At 37.9% G+C, this 19,353-nt stretch overlaps 1 protein-coding gene across 1 annotated transcript in view; it reads left to right on the top strand.

The window, feature by feature from the left end:
* Positions 1-16,934, top strand: part of rgs7a (regulator of G protein signaling 7a) — a 46,279-nt gene extending 29,345 nt beyond the window's left edge. Inside the window, exons 4-16 of the mRNA XM_053332521.1 lie at positions 6,135-6,241; positions 7,732-7,783; positions 8,769-8,833; positions 9,164-9,240; positions 9,455-9,536; positions 10,584-10,658; positions 10,810-10,908; positions 11,165-11,226; positions 11,666-11,776; positions 11,883-12,008; positions 15,157-15,343; positions 15,592-15,681; positions 16,914-16,934. Coding sequence (XP_053188496.1) covers positions 6,135-6,241; positions 7,732-7,783; positions 8,769-8,833; positions 9,164-9,240; positions 9,455-9,536; positions 10,584-10,658; positions 10,810-10,908; positions 11,165-11,226; positions 11,666-11,776; positions 11,883-12,008; positions 15,157-15,343; positions 15,592-15,681; positions 16,914-16,934 — 1,154 coding nt within the window. The remainder of the gene's footprint in view (positions 1-6,134; positions 6,242-7,731; positions 7,784-8,768; positions 8,834-9,163; positions 9,241-9,454; positions 9,537-10,583; positions 10,659-10,809; positions 10,909-11,164; positions 11,227-11,665; positions 11,777-11,882; positions 12,009-15,156; positions 15,344-15,591; positions 15,682-16,913) is intronic.
* The last annotated feature ends 2,419 nt before the right edge of the window (positions 16,935-19,353 follow it).

The following is a 19,353-nucleotide window of genomic DNA, read 5'->3' as shown; positions in this document are numbered from 1 at the left end:
AAACCCTTTTAACCTTGCACCTTGTGTGGGTGGTACATTTGTATAAAGCCTGTTTGTACATATATGAATATATTTAAGGGGAAACTAAAAAGCAACCAGCAGCCTATACTACAAAGCAGGATGTGGAGTTAGTGAGGTAACTTCAGGTCTAACTCTGGGTTTTCAGGGTTATGATGGTGGTTTACTTCTAACCAGGGTATATCGCCATGGCAACTTAAGCTGAACAGCTAACCTGCTAAAGGTTAACTTCAGAGGATCAGGTCATAAGCTGTCACACCCGGACCACTGACCAATTAGATCACTTGAGGAAAAAAAGCTTTAATTCCTACAGGATCCCAATATGGGCTATAGTCCTGACTTAACAGTAGAGCAATATATATTTTATAGGTCAGTAGAGACATTTTATTGTTTCAGGCTTTTTATTTCCACTCTAGTTTTAAAAAAGAGCTCCTAAGGAACAGAGAGATTGTTTACAACACTAAACACAAAATTATGGTTTTAGCTGCAATTTAATTGTGGTAGCTTACAGAGTGGACGATTTCACTCTCTGATTCCAGCAGCGTTTCTCGTAATGCAGGTGTTTTCTTGATTTGCATTGTTTCTGGCTTTGCATCATTTCCTATTTTGCAGCGTTTGACGTTTATGCATTTGTTTTTGTTTCTTGCAGCGTGATTTTGTAGTTGCATTTGTTTTGACTTTTGTTTGTGTTTTGGAGTTTGCATCGTTTCTGTACTTGCAGCTGTTCTCCCCCAAATGAAGTGGTTGGGCCCAGTCGGCCACCGTACAGAACACCGTTTCAAACATTTAAAATGCCCAAGAGATGATGCTTTCCCCATGCTTCAGACAGTGCTTTGATTAATAATGTATCTGTATCATGGCACCTCTAATATGCAACATAAAATGATTAACAGTCCACAACAAAAAAGCCTGTCAAATCAGTTCTGCTTAACATGCTGAATGATGACAAAAAATGCTCATCATGTCATTTTGTTGCACTAGTACTGATGCAATATCGTATGTCATTCCCTCATTTTAATTTATACTTTTATCTTTTTTGTCACCTGCAATTAGCAGAACGGTTTTTTTTCATAAATGTAAAAAAAGTGCAATAGTGAAGAGTGTGAAAAAATCAAACAGCAGATGTTCTGTGGCGACACTGTTCTGTCTTTTTTTTTTTTATCAGTGCACTTTTTTACAGATACAAAATGATGGCAAATGGAGTTCTCTGCAAAACTAAGTGACTTTAGCACAGAACAAGTCCTGGTGGAGATGACAAACACAGCAAACTGATATGCAATTAATTTGGCTCACAGCAGGAAAGCAGCATGTTTATTATGTAAAAGCAGATGAGCTTATATCAAAGTGGACTGGGCTATATCAAAGTAGGCTTGGCTATATCAAGTCTTGCTAAATGAATGTCACTGATATTACACTGACGCACTCCAGATGAACTCATTATCATCCAATTTTGCCATTTCTGAAGTCATCAATCCTATTTTCATTGAACGCTGCAATATAGCCGATAAAAATTCCTGCCTTCAAAGTTCCTTTCAAATATTAGATGTTTTAGGGTTTGCTGGGTTTGAACTCTTCAATCTTCATTACAAATTTAACCATTGCAAATCATTATCATTCATCATTTGTCTAAAGCCAGTTGTTTTGTCTGTTATGGGAGCTTTTGGCATTATCTGACTAACACAGTTAAGATGGCTCAGACATCCTTCAGCAGCATGCATTACGGTGCACTCTAATGCAGACAGGTACAGGTTGACATGATATACTGTATACTCACTCTATAGTGAAAACACTGTAATCCTTAAGTTATATATTTAAACATTATAGTTTATCATCAAGAATCTCAAAGCTGTCATCAGCAGGACCTACCAGTGAAAAGAGTGTCCCCAGTTCATCAAGGCTAGATGTCCATAAATCCACTTAGAGATCATGCAAAAATAACACTCCATTTGACTTTGCCTCATTAGATACATTTTTCTTCAGTTAAAAAACGTTATCCCAGTTGATTGTTGTCCACACAGAGCAAACAGGAACTGCTAGCAGCTAGTTTAGATGGATTTACCCTGATAAAGAATCACTGAAACAAAAAACAGGGCTCAGGTGTAGCCCACAGCTAGCTGCCAATATTATACTTCCTGTTTACACCACCCAAGGCATGATGGGAAACCTGGAGGGAACATCTCAAAATATATTCCTCTCATGAAAAAATAAAAAAAATCAGAAGTGACAAAATCAATTATCTTTTTTCTCCTTTACACCATCAAAACTTGTAGTATGCAATGAGCCTGTAAAGGAAGAGATCTAAAACAGAGAAAAAACAGCCTAAGGTTCAAATGGGTTAATGGTGTATGGACTGATTCATTCACATAGTCACTTACAGTATGAATTAGCTTTGCAGTATTATCATTTTAATTGTGCCAAGAGGGTAGTGAAACTCAGCTCCTGCGTCACTGGTCTGCGGATCTTCTGCCCTGTGACCTGCTGAAAATAAATCCATGCAGAGATATCAATAAAATCATGTTATAATTAAGACAAATGTATTCAATGGAACAGTAAAGCTCTTACATGTGCACCAGCTCTTTCTATGCACTGTAGATCAAATGTCCACTAATACTGGGATGATGATAATATCGCAAATGTCAATATCAATAAATATAATATCATAATACTGTAATATGATTTTTTTTTTTTAGATTGGAGTCTCAAGTTACTTGCTATGCCCCAAATACAACACATAGATACACACACATATATTATATACAAACATGGTTGTCAACAAAAATCTAAACATTTTTCACCACTAAACAACCACCAATAAATGTAATAGCCAATTTCGCCAGACAACATATAAAAGATAAACAACAGTCAGACAGTCAAGCTGTCAGTGAGTGTGTACCCATGTGTTATTTATGGTGGTGTGAATTGCATATGAAAGAGCACCTAATCTGCTCAGTGGAACACAGGGGAACAGTAAAATTATCTCTGAGGGAGCACATGTGGCTCATCAGAACATATTGGAGAGGGTGCATATATTCTGTACAATGGTTCTGGTATTCTCTACCCTTCTTTAAACCTCCTCCTCATCAAGAATCAAGAGTCACTCCTGCAGTAGAGCACTTCAGATGATCTTTTTCAGCCTCTTGAGATCACCATTCTTTGCATTGCTACCATGGCATACATATGTATAAAAGCTCCTAACGTCTTTCAAAAAGAGTCAGTGTCAGTATTCTCTCACCAGTCCTTCATTGTTCAGTTACACGCTCAGCTGTGAAATAATAAATTCATTATTTCTTCCTCATACATGATTTAAAAAAAAGTCTTTATCACCTCAACATCTTTAATCAGTGCATACTGTATACTGCAAACAATAATAATCAAAATATAGCTACAAATACAGAATCTCTTCACTTGTCTTTAGATAAAGCTCAACTGGAATACTCCCACACTCCACTTGGCAAGGCTCCAAACTGCTGGGTTTTTGGCACAGAGCTGGTAATATGATGAAATCAAAGGGTGTTTTCCCCCCAGACTCTGAGGCCAGCCTTTCTTGACAACTTGACTAATTCCAGTCCAAGGTTTACTCAGCTATAAAGCTTATAGAAAAGCCTGCAATATGTTAAATGGAAGCCAGAAGCTCCCTTGGTACTGATAACTGATCTTTACAGACTTACTAGAAAAACCACAACAAAACAGCCTTATTTAATATTACATTTATATCATGGAAATGTCTCATATTAGTCTGATTAAGCATTTTCAGAATAAGTCTTTTGTGCCTATAATATGGTATATGCTGGATTTTGTAATGAAATACATAAAATGTTTATAACAGATCATTTTTTTAAAGTAGCATTTACTGTCCATCTTTATTCGACACAAGCAAAACAACAGACCATGAAAGAAACTGAGTGTCAGAAGGATTGTTTTGGGGATTTAGACACATCATCATCACTGACTGTGAGTACAGATGGTATTCAACATCCATCCTTAAACTGTCATCAGAAAAACCATCAGCTTCACTTCAACAGTCACAGGAAGATTGAGCACACCAAAACAGGTGACAGAGACACTGCACACAAAATGGGAACAGATCATCCCCCTGCTTGAAGAAGAGGAGACAACAAACACTTCAAGTCTCTTACTGCGCTGTCACAGACGTGATTTTTCATACTGTGTTGACATTACTTTCATCTGACATTCAACATTTCTGAAGTGACAATCCACAGAATGAAATTTTTGAATGAATAATAAGTGAAAAGGTACATGGATGAGTGGATTTTTCTGTAAATGTTTGTCCTTTCAGCTCAAATTCCTCTGTATCTCTTGGAAAGTGAAGCTCTCTAACAGCACAGAAATGACAATTTCTCTTCCTAACTTAATTACACATAAAATATAACATACAGTTAATGATGATGACAGTATGACAGTTAATGACAGTATAGTTGAAAACTGAGCTAGCTAGATAGTGGATAAGGAAAGGGTGTGTTGTTGTAAGTAAACAGGTTTAAATAAATAATGAGTCATTATTTATAGATAAATTCACACATGCTTCACTTAAGCATCCTGACCTCTGCTGTGATAGTCAACTCAGTGGTAAAGGAAAAGCCAATCTATATTTAGCTCACACACGCATACATCCAGTGTGTGTGTGTGTGTGTGAGAGAGTAGAGATGTGCTTATTATATACATGCATACAGCAAGCTCTTGCTATAGCATCCGTGATTTTGACACATCTAGTCTCTCCTAGGCTTTACTCCAAATAATCAAATCACATAATGGAAAAATAAAAGAACACAACTATATGAAACAACATCTAAAAAAGAATGTCGTATACTGTTCATAAAACCAAAAAACCTGGCAATAACTGACACCTGTCACCACATTACACTAAATATGAATAATGGGTGTTGACAAAAATTAAGGGTTTGCAAGTTGAGAACAGCGGGGAATAACTAGTGGCAGACGAGACACACAGTTGATGATGATTACATGTTTTCATTATCTGATGGTTTCAAATCAGGGACAGTCAACCATGTGCCACAGAGCTCTGCAGGGAAGCAGGTTTTCGCTCCAACCAAGCACAACAGCAGGCGATTTGATTGATGAGTTCAACCTCTCAGGGCTGAAGGTTGGCTAATCAGTGCTGTGGCCATCAATCTACCATTTTATCATTTCAGAATTAACATATATTGTACCTTTCCATCCGTCACCGACTAAGTTCTATTTTGTACTGTTACATATATGTCTATAGCTGCACAGTGTCAATACCTGTGGTGTTTGGTTGGAATGGAGACCTGTCTGTCCTTCTGTCAAAGTAGTAAATTTTAAAAGCAGCAGCTCTTAATTCAGGTCATGTTCGTTGTGGCCATTTTGTCAGTTATAAATATGTACCTGGGGATGAAAGGTGAATGCAGTTAATTAGATGGTGGGACAAAAACAAAACAAAAAAGCCACCATTCTGTGAGGAACTATTGATTACAGAATAATCAGAGAATCTTCTTTTAATGAAAGTGAGATCCCAAAGTGTAGTAGATATATCTTTTAATGCCTCAGTATTAACTAAATAAATAATGTTTACAAAGAGGAGCAATTAGATTTTAATTTATTATTTTTTTATTAGAAAACTGATCAGAATACTGATGCACAGTATTCCTCATTTAAAGTGGTTATATTTTAGTTTGTTCGAATCTTTTAGGTGAATATGATAACATATGTGAGCAGATACTTTACTGGTTGTAAATACTGTGTATATATATATGTATATCAGTTTCTAGTGACAATACCATGTACACATACCAATATAATAAGCTAATTTATGATTTTTCATCTTTCAGTTCCCACTACATCTAACTGTTTGGGAGTATATTTTTAATACATTACTGAAAGAGCAAAAACTTTACTTAGAGCAAGAATTGCTTTCAAATTTCTACAGTGTTGTTGAATTAAATGTGTCTCTTGAAGGACTTGTGAAACTTTTTGAGCCGTGGTGATACATGTGTGAATGTTTTATATGCATAAAAGCAAAGTTGTGTGTGCTTGCGTGCGATATTAATGGGAAAACTGGCAGACTGAACAGGAGTAACCAAGTTGTAAATGGACTTTTTGTTTGTGTTTTCTCTCAGTGGAGGCTCTTCACCTAGGAACTCTGATGGCTGCACATGGTTACTTCTTCCCCATCTCAGATCACGTCCTCACTCTCAAAGATGATGGCACTTTCTATAGGTTTCAGGTAAGAATGGTTATAGTAATACTGTGATGGTTTGTTCTTTTATTATGCGATTATACTCACCTTCCAGTCTATTGCAAACACATAGTGGTCTAATCCAACAGTCCTGCAAAAAAGTCATATTTTTATGGTTATTTTAGAGGCTTTACTTTGTGATGCTGTTGAACTGTATTGCTTCATACTGAAAGGTGTTTTATAATATTTTGTTCAACCTGTTTAAAGCAATGACGGTAGACTAAATATAAAAATACAGGTCAGCATAATGCAAAATCCAAAAGCACTGTTAAATTGAATCAACACCACACTAAAATGGAATTGGAGCAGGAGGTTGCGCTTCAACAATGGGATTCTCAGTGGACTGCTTAACCCAAAATCCAGTAAGCATGTTCCAAAAATATGAAAAGGTTGCACATCTCAAGTTTCGGCTCTGAAGAAGGCTCTGTGCTGAAACTGTAAGCATTTTTCTAATGTGATGTGAGCCAAATAAACAAGTGAAATGTTAGTACTTTGTCCTCTTTGACTAGGAAATTTGAGATGTGCCACCTTTTCATATTTTTGGAACAACCATACTGAAACTATTTTGGATTGGATTGGATTTTGTCATATTTTTTTCTGTAAAGAAAAAAAAATCACCCATGCACGAACAGAAAGTTTTCACCCAAAGTTTTTCAACAACCCAGATTTGTGTGATGTGCAGACAAGGTTGCAGGAGATGTCTTGGAGAGATAAATTGTTCAATGCTTTATGTATTTTTCATAGAGGGAAAAATGTGGTAGGTTTATCATACTTTCTATATGACATCTGAAGCTGCTTCCATGCTGTTGAAAACAAAGGGTTAGGTTAGCTAACCCTAACCCTACAAAAGTCACTTTACACATGACAACGTGCCATCTGTTAATAGCAGCAGTCCATTTCAGAAATCACAAATGGGGTGAGAGACCTTTGAAACATGCTCAGATTCTTCCATGTGAAACGCTGAAGTCAAAACCATAATTTAACTATCTGACTGTGTACAAGCTCCAGAATTCTTATAGGTTCATAAAACAAGAACAAAAAAACCCAACATCATGCTGAATGTCAATAGTGGGATTGACAGTTTTAGCGATTTTCCACCCAGTGAGCTCCCCCAAGTGTGCTGCACAGAACCAACCAAAGTAAATCAATGCCTAAGGCTGTTTGTGTTAGTGGCAGGCTTCACTTTGCTCTTTACATCTAATCAGTTCTCATCTGAAGCCAGTCCATACAATGCTGCCTGAGGAGGGGCAAGGCTCCTGCTGGTGTCTGCTCTCAGTGCGCACTGAAAGGAGCTTATGTGCTTTAGACATTATGCCAAGCCCATTATAAAACAAAATGTTTTATTGTGACAGATGCAGCACTGTGACCAAATGACAGTGCACACTTTGATTCAAAACACCATTTGGTTGGTTGTACTTTTTCAAAGATGCAAGGTTTTCTTTTAGTTTTGGTTCTTAATTACCTGTTTTTCTCTCCAGACTCCCTACTTTTGGCCATCAAACTGCTGGGAACCAGAAAACACAGACTATGGTGAGCTAGCTATTCTGTTGTAGTCTAATTCCTACTTTGTGCATTAAATGTCCCAGAGAGGCTAATGACACTGTAGAGCACAAAATATGTTTGTTCAATAGGTATGTATATTAATGCAAATGTAAAAAAGTTCAAAATGATTCACCTGCAGTACCTGAACGTCAAGTCATATTTAGTTTTACTCAAATGCCGGCCCACTAGAATCAGTTATTTTGCAGTGGACATGCAATGACTCTCTATCTATTTATGTCTATTTTTATAATTACATTTTGTTTGTATCCCAACCTCAGTCAATTGCATTTGCCTCAGTTGGGCTCTCTGACTGATGTAGACTGATAAGAATAAAAAAAATCCAGGGCTGTGTTTGTATACTTGCACCTGTTGGCTAAATGTGCACATTTGGCTGAATGTTTTAATGGTGATACAGGGATGAGCTTTTTATTGTTTACAGCAGAGCAGAGTGGAGATAACAATTTCACAATGTCAAAAATGTGTTCGGGGAATAGCCACAACCCTGCAGGTTGTTTTAGTTGTTGGAGAGGCTGTGGGAATAATCCCGAGTGTTACGGGAAGTTAAAGTGTCTCAGATGTAGTTACTGATTGACGTGAATTATGCCCCTTAATGAAAACAGTCTAATGGCATAATGAAGTTTCCTGACAATGGTCATTTAACAAAGGGATGAAGGGATGATAGTATATGAAGGCATCAAAAGTCGGGAACACACACACACACACACACACACACACAAGCACACACAGTAACAGACGCTCACACACCATGCACAGTCAATGACCTTTGTGATTTGCAGGCCAGTTTAAATGTGCAGTTGAGAGGATTAAATGAGTAAACGCAGGGCCACTTAAGGCTGTTAAAACCAAGCCGGGATCCAGTTCTCCCTATTACCGCTCTCTATGTCTCTCTCTTTCTCTCTCTCTCTCTCTCTCGCTCTCTCTCTCTCTCTTTCTCTCTCTATCTCTCTCTCAGCTGTTTACCTCTGCAAAAGAACAATGCAAAATAAAGCACGTCTGGAGCTTGCAGACTATGAAGCGGTAAGTGAAAGAGGTCTTTTAGTGTCAGCACTCCTCTCTCCACATATCTGTTCTGTTGCTGTGTTGGCAGCTCTCTCAGGCTTTATCTCTTGCCTTTTTTTCACCCTGATACTGAAGCCATTTGTTTTTTTGTGTGTCACTGCATCATAACTTTCCTCACCAAAGATATTAAATGAATCACCCGGCTAGTTATGCACTGTGTTTTTTCTTTTTGTACATGAGCAGGGATCAATAAAGATGGTATCGAGCCATGCTCTGTACACAGCATGTGTAGTAAACATAATCACCCCAGATACCTCAAAAGCCTTTTTTTGTTTGTTTTACTTGCAGGAGAGCTTAGCAAGGCTACAGAGAGCTTTCGCCAGGAAATGGGAGTTCATTTTTATGCAAGCAGAAGCACAAGCGAAGTAGGTTTCTTTAAGAAGCACACACGCATTGAGCAATTAGGAGTGAGTCTTCTTGCTCCCTCATTATGACATGATTAAACTTAGCCTTCACTACAACTTCCTTGTAATGTCCAGCTCACAACAGATGAACAGTACATTAAACATGTGATGGAATAAATGGATCATACAAGTGTTGGAATAAGCTACATGTACTGAACTCTTTTTTTCCCACCAGAGTGGACAAGAAAAGAGACAAAATTGAGAGGAAAATCCTTGACAGTCAGGAAAGAGCATTCTGGGATGTTCACAGACCAGTGGTGAGTGAAATCACTAGTGTTGTCGTCATCATCGTCTTTGCGGTTACTGATGTCATTGCTGACATTATCAACATCACCTTAATTGTTCTTGCAAGAGTGAACAATATTGAAAAAAAGGATTTCACACAGACCACACTCCACTCCACAACACACACACACACACACACACACACACACACACACACACACACACAGTCAAAAGAATAATTGCATAAATACAGACAGTGAATGCTCTCTGGGTTGTTTTAATCTGTCCCACACATTTCACAGGTAATATGAAATGTGATAAAGAAGTTGTGTTTTGAAAATGTTATACAGTTACAAGCTCTTTATCAATTATGTAGTTTATATATGAGCTACCTTTGATTCTGGTGGCATATGAACCGTGTAAAGAGGTGAACGCACTTTAAATCTCCCATCGTACACATGAAATGCCACATCAATAACTGTCACTACACATCAGCCTCACTGCTGCTCTTTACCTTGTTCATACACCCTTCCTTAGCATTAGCATTTAGTTCCCCCCCCCCCCCCCCCCCCCCCCCGAGGTTAAAGGGTCTCCTCTGCTGTATTTCTCCAAAAGCCACAGCTCCATGTTTAATTGGAAAATAACAAGTTCAATTTATGCGTCCTTGGAGCAACATAATCAATATTAATTCAAATTTCACAGTGACGCCGTCAAGCTACTTAGTTCTGTTCTTCTGGAAGAGACCTAGATTAGACCACTTGTTCAATCAGCCAGAATTTGCACGCTAAGACTCTGATTTCCCGCTGGTTTACTTGTTTTGCTAGAACTGACACATTCCATGTTTAATTAAACCAGCAGACACATTGTCCTGGAGACTCACTCACTGAATCACTCCACACCTATAAGCTAAGCATATTAGATTTAACTAGCTAAAACTCATATAATATTGGTGAAACTGCGCTTTCACTGTGTTTGTCGTGTGATCCTAGAGGGTAAAGCATAAGCGGCTGAAATAATAAGAACTGAAATGATGAGTAAAGTACTAATTTTTTTCATTTTCCTTTCACTCTTACTCCAAGCCTGGATGTGTGAATACAACAGAAGTCGACATAAAGAAGTCCTCCAGAATGAAAAACCCCCATAAAACCAGAAAGGTACACTACATCCTCCTACTCATACACCTTTCTTTTAAGGTCAGGGTTGATAGCACTGTAACACAGACATGAACAGTTCATTGTTCCTTGCTGTGCTTGTCATCTACTGCAAGGCTACTACTATTTTATCCTGTTTTTTTTGTTGTCTCAGTCTGTGTATGGGCTGCAGAATGATATCCGTACCCATAGCCCAACCCACACCCCCGCCCCAGAGGCCAAACAACCTACAGAAGAAGAACTGCAGGAACAGGTTAGACCTACAGCTGGTGCATTACCACTAAAGATGGGATTTTTAACAATTTGAAGTCAATACTAGCTCTTAGATTCTATTTAGTCACTCAATAATGATTTATACTTTACTAAGCGCACTGTAGTAGATATTTTAGAGTGTACATTTTAAGTAAAAAAAATGAAAATATGCAGTTTATATGTAGATATACAGGCAAACCAGTGTTTTCTGTGAGTTCAAGGTGACTGATGCCTACTGTTCCCTGCTATTGTTTCAGATCACCTTTTGGCAATTGCAATTAGACAGGCATCGACTGAAAATGTCCAAAGTGGCAGAGAGGTGAGTAATGTTCTTTGTGTCTTCATTCAGTTTAGCAGTTGATCTGTTTATTGAGCCTTTAAACAGCCTGACACGGCATGGAATTAAGGGCTCCGATGACCTTGAGGAGTGATTGGGCCCAGACAATGCCTTCAGTGGGCATCAGCATTGACGGTGCCAGATACTTAATGGCACACTGAACAAAGAAGAGTTGCACTCAGCTGAGAGTTCTCTATCCTTGTGTCCAAATGCAGGGTCAATCGCTCCTGTCAGACTCTATCTCTCATCTCAATTTGAATTATTTGATCCCAAGAGGATTTCAATTCTCCTGTTGTCAATTAAAGCTTCCAAATAAACAACTTGTTCATAATTATTCAAATAAAGGCATAATTTCCTGAGTGATTGATTCTTGTTTGCTTGCCAGTCATATTTCCTCAGTTGTGTTTTTTTCTCTCTGTAGTTTGCTGGGCTACACAGAGCAGTACCTTGAATACGACCCCTTCCTCACGCCTCCAGACCCATCCAACCCCTGGATCTCAGATGACACCACACTCTGGGAACTCGAAGCCAGGTGGGCAAATTTTTCCAAATAAAGAGCAGTGGTGGCATACTTTACTGTTGTACATATTCTACATTTGTCAAAAGATAATGCTGCATTTGTGTGTGTCATCCCCCAGTAAGGAACCAGGTCAGCAGAGGGTAAAGAGGTGGGCTTTTGGCATTGATGAGGTTCTCAAAGATCCTGTGGGGAGAGAGCAGTTCCTCAAGTTCCTGGAGTCTGAGTTCAGCTCAGAGAATCTCAGGTACACAATAAAATACACTTTCTACAGAACACACACAAAATACTTGCTTTTGCTACAAGATAGGAAATTCTACTCATTTTAATTAATTCCCAACAGGCTAACATAACCTTAAAACCTCAATGTATTTTAGACTATGTAAGTATGGTGTATGTACACACATAATTAGAGTGTCCGACTTACACCAGCAAAGAAAAAGCATTGTATTTTGCTTCCCTGCTGATTAGAAATTAAAATATGACCCCAGTGATGTAAACAAACAGCTTCAAACAAGGAAACGAACATAAAACAATAATAAAGCTGATACACTATTGTTGTCATACAATGTTAATTATTCAACTCAAAGTTTTATCCATAGTGGTGTAAGAGGTACTTATAATTAAGTAAAAGTAGTAATACAGCAACGTTGCGGCATCACATGTAATTATTGTAATTAATGACAATTATCGTAAAGTTAAGTAAAATTTAAAGTAAAATGGCTCATCATGGAGAATGGTCCCTTTCAGAGTGTTATCATATTTCTTATAGTACATGATAATTATTGTTGAAGAGAGTGTATTATTTCTTAGCTGGTTGAAGGGAAGCTCATCATGTTTTATGAGATGGTCATATGAAATGTTGAATGTGTAAAATGTTCATCAGCTAAGCGGCCAGCGGCCAAATAAGTCCAAGTACAGTATAATGAAGCATAAAATGAAAATACTAAAGTACCTGAAGTACTTGAGTAGACCTAATTACATTCCAGGATCCTGTAAGGGTCCAATCATTTGTTCTGATTTGGATTATATTTTCAGCATTTAATCATAATTTCTAGATGCCTAATCCCAAATCTAACCCTCACTGAGAGTGTAACCTCAAGTATAAACCAGGTCTTGAAACCTAAAATAAATGGTTAATCTTTAAGGGGAGCAGCTTTTTGTTTCCACATGGGTCTGTGACTTTGAAAAAACTGTTTAGAAAGACTGTTTGTTGCCACAATGTGATTAATACAAGCACACACACACAGACACAAAGGTGAGGGACTGTGGAGGATTTAATTCACACTTTTCTGTTCCCCCTCAAACACACACACATGCACATACACACACACACACACACACACACACACACACACACACACACACACACACACACACACACACACACACACACACACACACACACACACACACACACACACACACACACACAAATGAAATGTTTGGCATGTACATGCCAATATGGTTGGACTGGAATAGGAAAAACTATTTGTTTACTGTGATCTGTGATTCTCTGATGATGACATTGGGGTCACTGGTTTACCATTTATAAGTTTCATTATCAGCCAAAAGTGAGGATAGCTGGTGGATGCATCTTTTTAAAGCATTTTGTAGCTGTGGGTAGAATAACACAAGCGGAATATTATGTTAATCAGTTTATTCATGATAAACAGGAGTACTGCAGAGTTTCAAAGGTGCATGGATTAATACTAGAAGAGTGCACTCAGTAGACTGCAGATCTTTGTCAGGTGTGTCTAGGGGCATTTAGTCTTAGTTTTCTTTAAGATGCATAGAATAGTTTAATTGTATTGTAACCAGGCATCCTCCTGGGTTCGCTTTACTGTATAAACTTAATAAGATAACAATAAACAGAGCGATAAATCCAAACTTCTCAATTTAAACACAAACAACATGTTGTTATTTATATTATTTTATAGTATTTTGTTGTAACACACTACACACACAATGAAACCTCTCCCTACCTTCCTCTCCTCTCATAAACACAGAAAACTTGCATCTCACTCAATTGTCCCTCCCAGCTCCCCTACAGTCAAAACAACAAAGACAGGGAGTTATTCAGTTTGTATTGTGCTTAATTTTAATAGATCATAACATATCAGATATGGAATTAATCTGCAGATGCTCTGGTTCCAGATGAGACTAACGTTTTCTATGGATGTCAGCTTTGAGCGATGACAAAGGCCAAAAATGTGGTTTACAACAAATTTGTTTATAGCCTATAGCTGATTGCCGGAAATTCCCTTTGTTGCAGCTGCTGATCACTTGTGGCCCCTACTGGCCAGTTTAGAGGAATAAAGGAGTTTATCAACAGTTGTGAATCACTGCTACCACAAGAGGTCCCTGAGTATACAGTCATAAATGTGCACAAAAAATATTAGGCTCATGGGAGATGAGGAGATTAGCTGCAGACAGATACACACGTTGACACACGGACACACAGACATGCAGACACAAAGGACCAAACACATAATAATGGACAGAGTAAGTACTGTGCAATATGGCTCCTGTGCTCCCTCTCATGGTACATGTCTGTACTGACTAAAGCTGATAATGTGGTCCGCCTAATTAAATTATATTTAAGTATCTCAATCAGTTGAGTGTTTTAACCCAACTGTAATTAAATCTACGTACGTATTTAATATTAAAACTTAGAAGGAGCACACACTATGGACTATTAACCTTATTAACATTAACTTTTTTAAATTGAACTTGTGATAAGGTTCTTCAACTGCTTAATATTTAAAAACCTGTCTCTTGCATAACGCACAACATAAAAATTGTGCCTGCTGCAGTTACATCCACATATTTCTTTCCAGCTTCTGTTGTCCAACAGGGTTTTTATGTATGCATAAAATGAAGCCTGTGGTTCACGGAGACCTAAAAATGTACATTTTGTTCTATGACAGCTCACTGTAGATTATAAAACTGTGCAATGTTAACTTTTAATTTATATTATTTGCACGCACACTTCAAATATTGAGTTGTAGTAATGAAATGTGTGCATATCAAATGTCTATGTTCATTAAAGAGTTAATGGTCTTAATCCTTTAAAAAAGGAGAAAAGGAATCTCTGCGCTGAGCTGACCTCAACGTTGCTCAACAAAAAGATGTCATCACTGTACCAGTTTTCAGTCTTGTGACTTTGAAAAATGAATGAATCTGTTACCTACCAACTGCCAATGGATAATATTCAGGAACGGTAGCAGTGTGGGCCTTCTAGTTTATTTATCCTAGCTAATTATTATGTTGCTGTCTGTTCTGTATACCTTCTTCTTACCTGTGCCTAACTTCCAATTTGTGATCTAGAGCTTGTGTATCAAACTTTCTATACTAAAAGGATGCTATCTTTTACTGTTGTGTTTGGTCCGTAGGTTCTGGCTAGCAGTCCAGGAACTAAAGAAGCGTCCCATCAGAGAAGTTCCAACTCGAGTTCAGGAGATCTGGCAGGAGTTTCTGGCCCCTGGAGCTCCTAGTGCCATCAATGTTGACTCCAAGAGCTACGCCAAAACCACCCAGAATGTCAAAGACCCTGGACGCTACGCCTTCGAGGATGCACAGGTGTGTGATTCATCGAACTAACTTCTGTAATGGTTCATATTTAGGTCCTAAAAAGTAGATAAGCATTAAAAAGTTCAACGTTTTGTCCATATCAACTGATGCAACAGTAATATCTTTACTTCTGGTAATTAATAAATCACAGCTCTGTTTTGGTGGTCAGTGAAATTATTTTATTTATTCTAACAATATGTGATACCTGTGTCTGATGTTAGTATACATTATTTTCATGTTATGTTTTTCTACAACAGGAACACATCTACAAATTGATGAAGAGTGATTCTTACAGTCGTTTCATCCGTTCCAGTGCCTATCAGGAGTTATTACAGGCCAAGAAGAAGGTAAAAACACCTAAATTGACTCCATTCGCTTACAGCCTCTTGTTGTACATACACATAGACTCTTTTAATCATGGTGATACTGAAACCTGTGCCCCTGGCACCCGCAGTCACGCCTTTTTAAAGTCTGTTAGATCACACTCTAAGCCCATTCCCAGTAATCGCTCACATACAACACAAGTGTGGAAATGGAGTTGCTTTTTCAAGCATCTAAAATAACATATATTCTTCTGCAGGGGAGAGGGTAATATGATAAAGAGGATCTCAAATGCAGACTCTCAAAAACATAAGCCAGAGGTAACATTTCATCAAACATTTGTCAGTAAGAGAACATCACCCCATTGGAGTTGTGTGTCCGTTCCTTCACTTGTAATTTGGTCTTCTCTAAACCCTAAACAAATTTAGCACTCTGAATAACTTATTATGCAGTTATTTGATTTTGTGTTAATATTAAGAATATTACTTATGCAAATTCAAGTATACAAGAAATATATAGGAAAAGTATATTCTGTCTCCTACAGAAATGTATGGTATATAGCAGAGTATTTGGTAGAGATGATGAAAGGTGCCAGGTCAAACCAAAGAACATGTGAAACAAAGTGGCACCCACATGCCATCAGTATCAGTTAGGGGCAGGGAGAATGCAGTGAATACAACATATTAATAGAATCTGCTTTAGGTCTGGATGATGAAGTAGTTGATCAGGACTCCTACTGGGCTTATAGAAACCATTACGCATAGCAAAGACACATAGGGTTTCATAACACAATGAATAATTCAGAGTTATACAGGTGTATTTATGTGCTTAAAACCTACTCTATCTCAAACCTCCTACACTTTCTGTGCTTGTCATTACAGCAGAGAAGATTTTAATATTATAGCTAGGTTTTTTAAAAAGAAGAAAAGGCCAAATCTACATTGGTTTCAATGCATATATTATGTTCATTTTTTCTTTCTGGCAATGTGACAATGTGAATGCAGTGGCATTTAATAAGATGTTACATGGCTCTTCTCTATTTACCCAAGTCTTTATTCAGTCCGTTTTCTAATGGCTTTATAATGATGATGATGATGATGACAGACTTTCTTTTTTCTTTCTTTGAGGTAGCCTGAACTGAACAGCTGTTGTTGGCCTGCAAACCATTATACGCTCCACAATATAGTTTATATATGGCCTTCCAAATGATCTGTATGATTATAATCCTTCACCCAATGTGTCATTTCTGTCCCTCCAGAAAAGTAAGAACTTGTTCTGAAGGCTGTTGCTTCCAGGTAATGTCTAATAAAAAAGAATATGTGCATTGTACATTGTTTTTTTATTGTTTACTGTTGGTGATACTGTCAACAATGTAATGAAATGAAAATAAGTAATGTTCAATTTACATTCAGCTCACACTTTAAATTTATAAATACAGTACATGAAATATGGAGCGTGCAATTCCTGCTCTTACATATTTGCCTAATTTTCTTTTCTGCCTGTTCATTCTGCCTTGTGCTCTCTCCTCCCAGCACAGGGGAGACCACTAGTATCCAAGTGGCTTACCAGTCGTGTGCCATCATGCTAAAATCAATGCCAACTCTCTCTCTGGGACATGGAGAGGGGGATCATCTCATCTCTTCGTCATCATTGTCTGTCCATCCGCTCTTGGCTCAGCCAGGTGATGAGCCACGGGCCATCTGTTCGTCTGTTGTCCACCGGAAGTTGCATGTCCATGGAGAGGATGTTCCTTCTTCCCTCTCCTCTTACAGTACCTGATATATTTCCAGTATTCTCAGAAAAAGGAGGCATTGTTGGACTTGTGAGGACACTGACAGACTGGTGAGATGCAAAATGTTACTGAAAGAACGTCAGTGTTCCAGTCCAGCGTTCCAGTTCTTTCCATTGTAACTACTGGATCAGCGCCCCCTCTTTCACTTCCAGCTGAAACAAATGATGTCAGAGAGAAAAAAGAAAAAAACTCACAGAAAAAAATAAATAAAACGACAGCTTAAACTGATAAATCTAACCAATGTCATTGCTTTACATGATCTGAGGTCACAGATACTTTGTCACGCTATGGGAAGTGTTGTGCAGAATGAATATACAATATATATATAAATATGTATATATATATATATATATATACATATATATATATACATATATACTATGATTATTATTATTATTTATTGTGCATTTATTTTTGCTTTGCATTATTTTATTGCACTACAATAATTAGCACATACGGTTTTCATTGCACTTGTAAAGTCACATTCAGAATTACAAAAATACTGTCTCCTGTCTAATGTAGAACATAATTCTTTGTTATTCTCTCCTGCATTTATTTTTATACCATATTTAAAGACACTTTTACTTACTTGTATTATTAAAGTTGGCCCTCTATCTGTTACTGTGGCTTGGTCTTTTTGTTTTTACTTTTCAGACACACAGAGTCACTATAGCAATGAAGATTTTATGTATCTTTTTTTCTCCAGAAACCAAGCACTTGTGCAATGCACTTTTTCTTTCCACCACTAGAGGGTGATAAATTATTTCCTACAGCAGGGATCTATCTCATTTCTGCAGCAGACTCCTCCTCAACCCAGATCTGCAAAATGCAACCTGGAGCCTTGCAGACAAATGAGGTTTTGTCATGCAAAAGTGTCATCATCCTCTGGTCGACTAACGGGTTATTGTTCAGTCTGTACCCGTCTGAGGTTTTGGGTCTGTTGATGTTTCAGCTCTTTGATGGCAGAAGTGACAGTCAGTGTTTTCAGTCTCTTTGCCCAGTGGTCAGCTTAGCAAGAGCCACAGAACAGACAAACATTATTGTCTCAGTTGCAACAAGGAATGTGAATTGTGGCATTTTTCAAAGCATCCGTCAGGGTACATGCATACAATGATTTATGGATTGGGGATTTTATCTGATTGTAGACTCTAACTGCTCAAATTATGGGTTGTAATGTGACGTGGTTACGGTGCCAATGAGAAAGGATAATTTAGGGGTTTTGTAGGAGATCATTGTTTCCTCCACAATATCATCCTTTATTGTCCATGGTGGCAAAATGTCATTCGCTTCCTAAAAATGGGAATGCAAATATCGAATAGAGAAGGAGGAGGGGGGGGGGGGAATTAAGAAAGAAAAAAGAAAGACAAAAGAAAAGCTGTCATTTTGACCGATTTGACACATGATGGATGGCTGAGCATAAAAAAGGATATCAAAGAAAAATATCAGGAAACACAGACACAGAGAGGGGCAGACTTAAATGAAAGACGTGAAGCTTGGTTTGATTCACACAATGACCAGGGCCAATAGGAAAAACCCTCCCAGTCTTGAGGAGGGAAGGGGGTGGTGGGGATTCAAACTAAGGCAGGCTTTACAGTGAGTCAAACACTTGCAAAGACAGACTACAGACAGTCTCCACAGCACTAAGATATGGGCTTACTGTGACTGAATCCTGGAGCTTCTCTATAAAACCTGAACAACAACAAAAAAAACTAAAGAAAGCTAGACAGAGACAAAACGCAAGAAAGAGATACAACTAGAACAGGAAGATGGGAAACTGATCGTGTCCAAGATTTTGAATTTTTAAGTGGGGGGAAAAAAAGAGGACCAAGGACAAGCCTGAGGATACTACAGATTATGTTGCCATGGAAACCAGAACCTGGAAGCGGACGCAAGGACCACTGAAGGT

Source organism: Scomber japonicus, chromosome 14 (assembly GCF_027409825.1).
Source record: "Scomber japonicus isolate fScoJap1 chromosome 14, fScoJap1.pri, whole genome shotgun sequence".
Taxonomy (NCBI): Eukaryota; Metazoa; Chordata; class Actinopteri; order Scombriformes; family Scombridae; genus Scomber; species Scomber japonicus.
The sequence above is the reverse complement of the archived record's forward strand: the minus strand, read 5'-3'. Positions and strand labels throughout refer to the sequence as shown.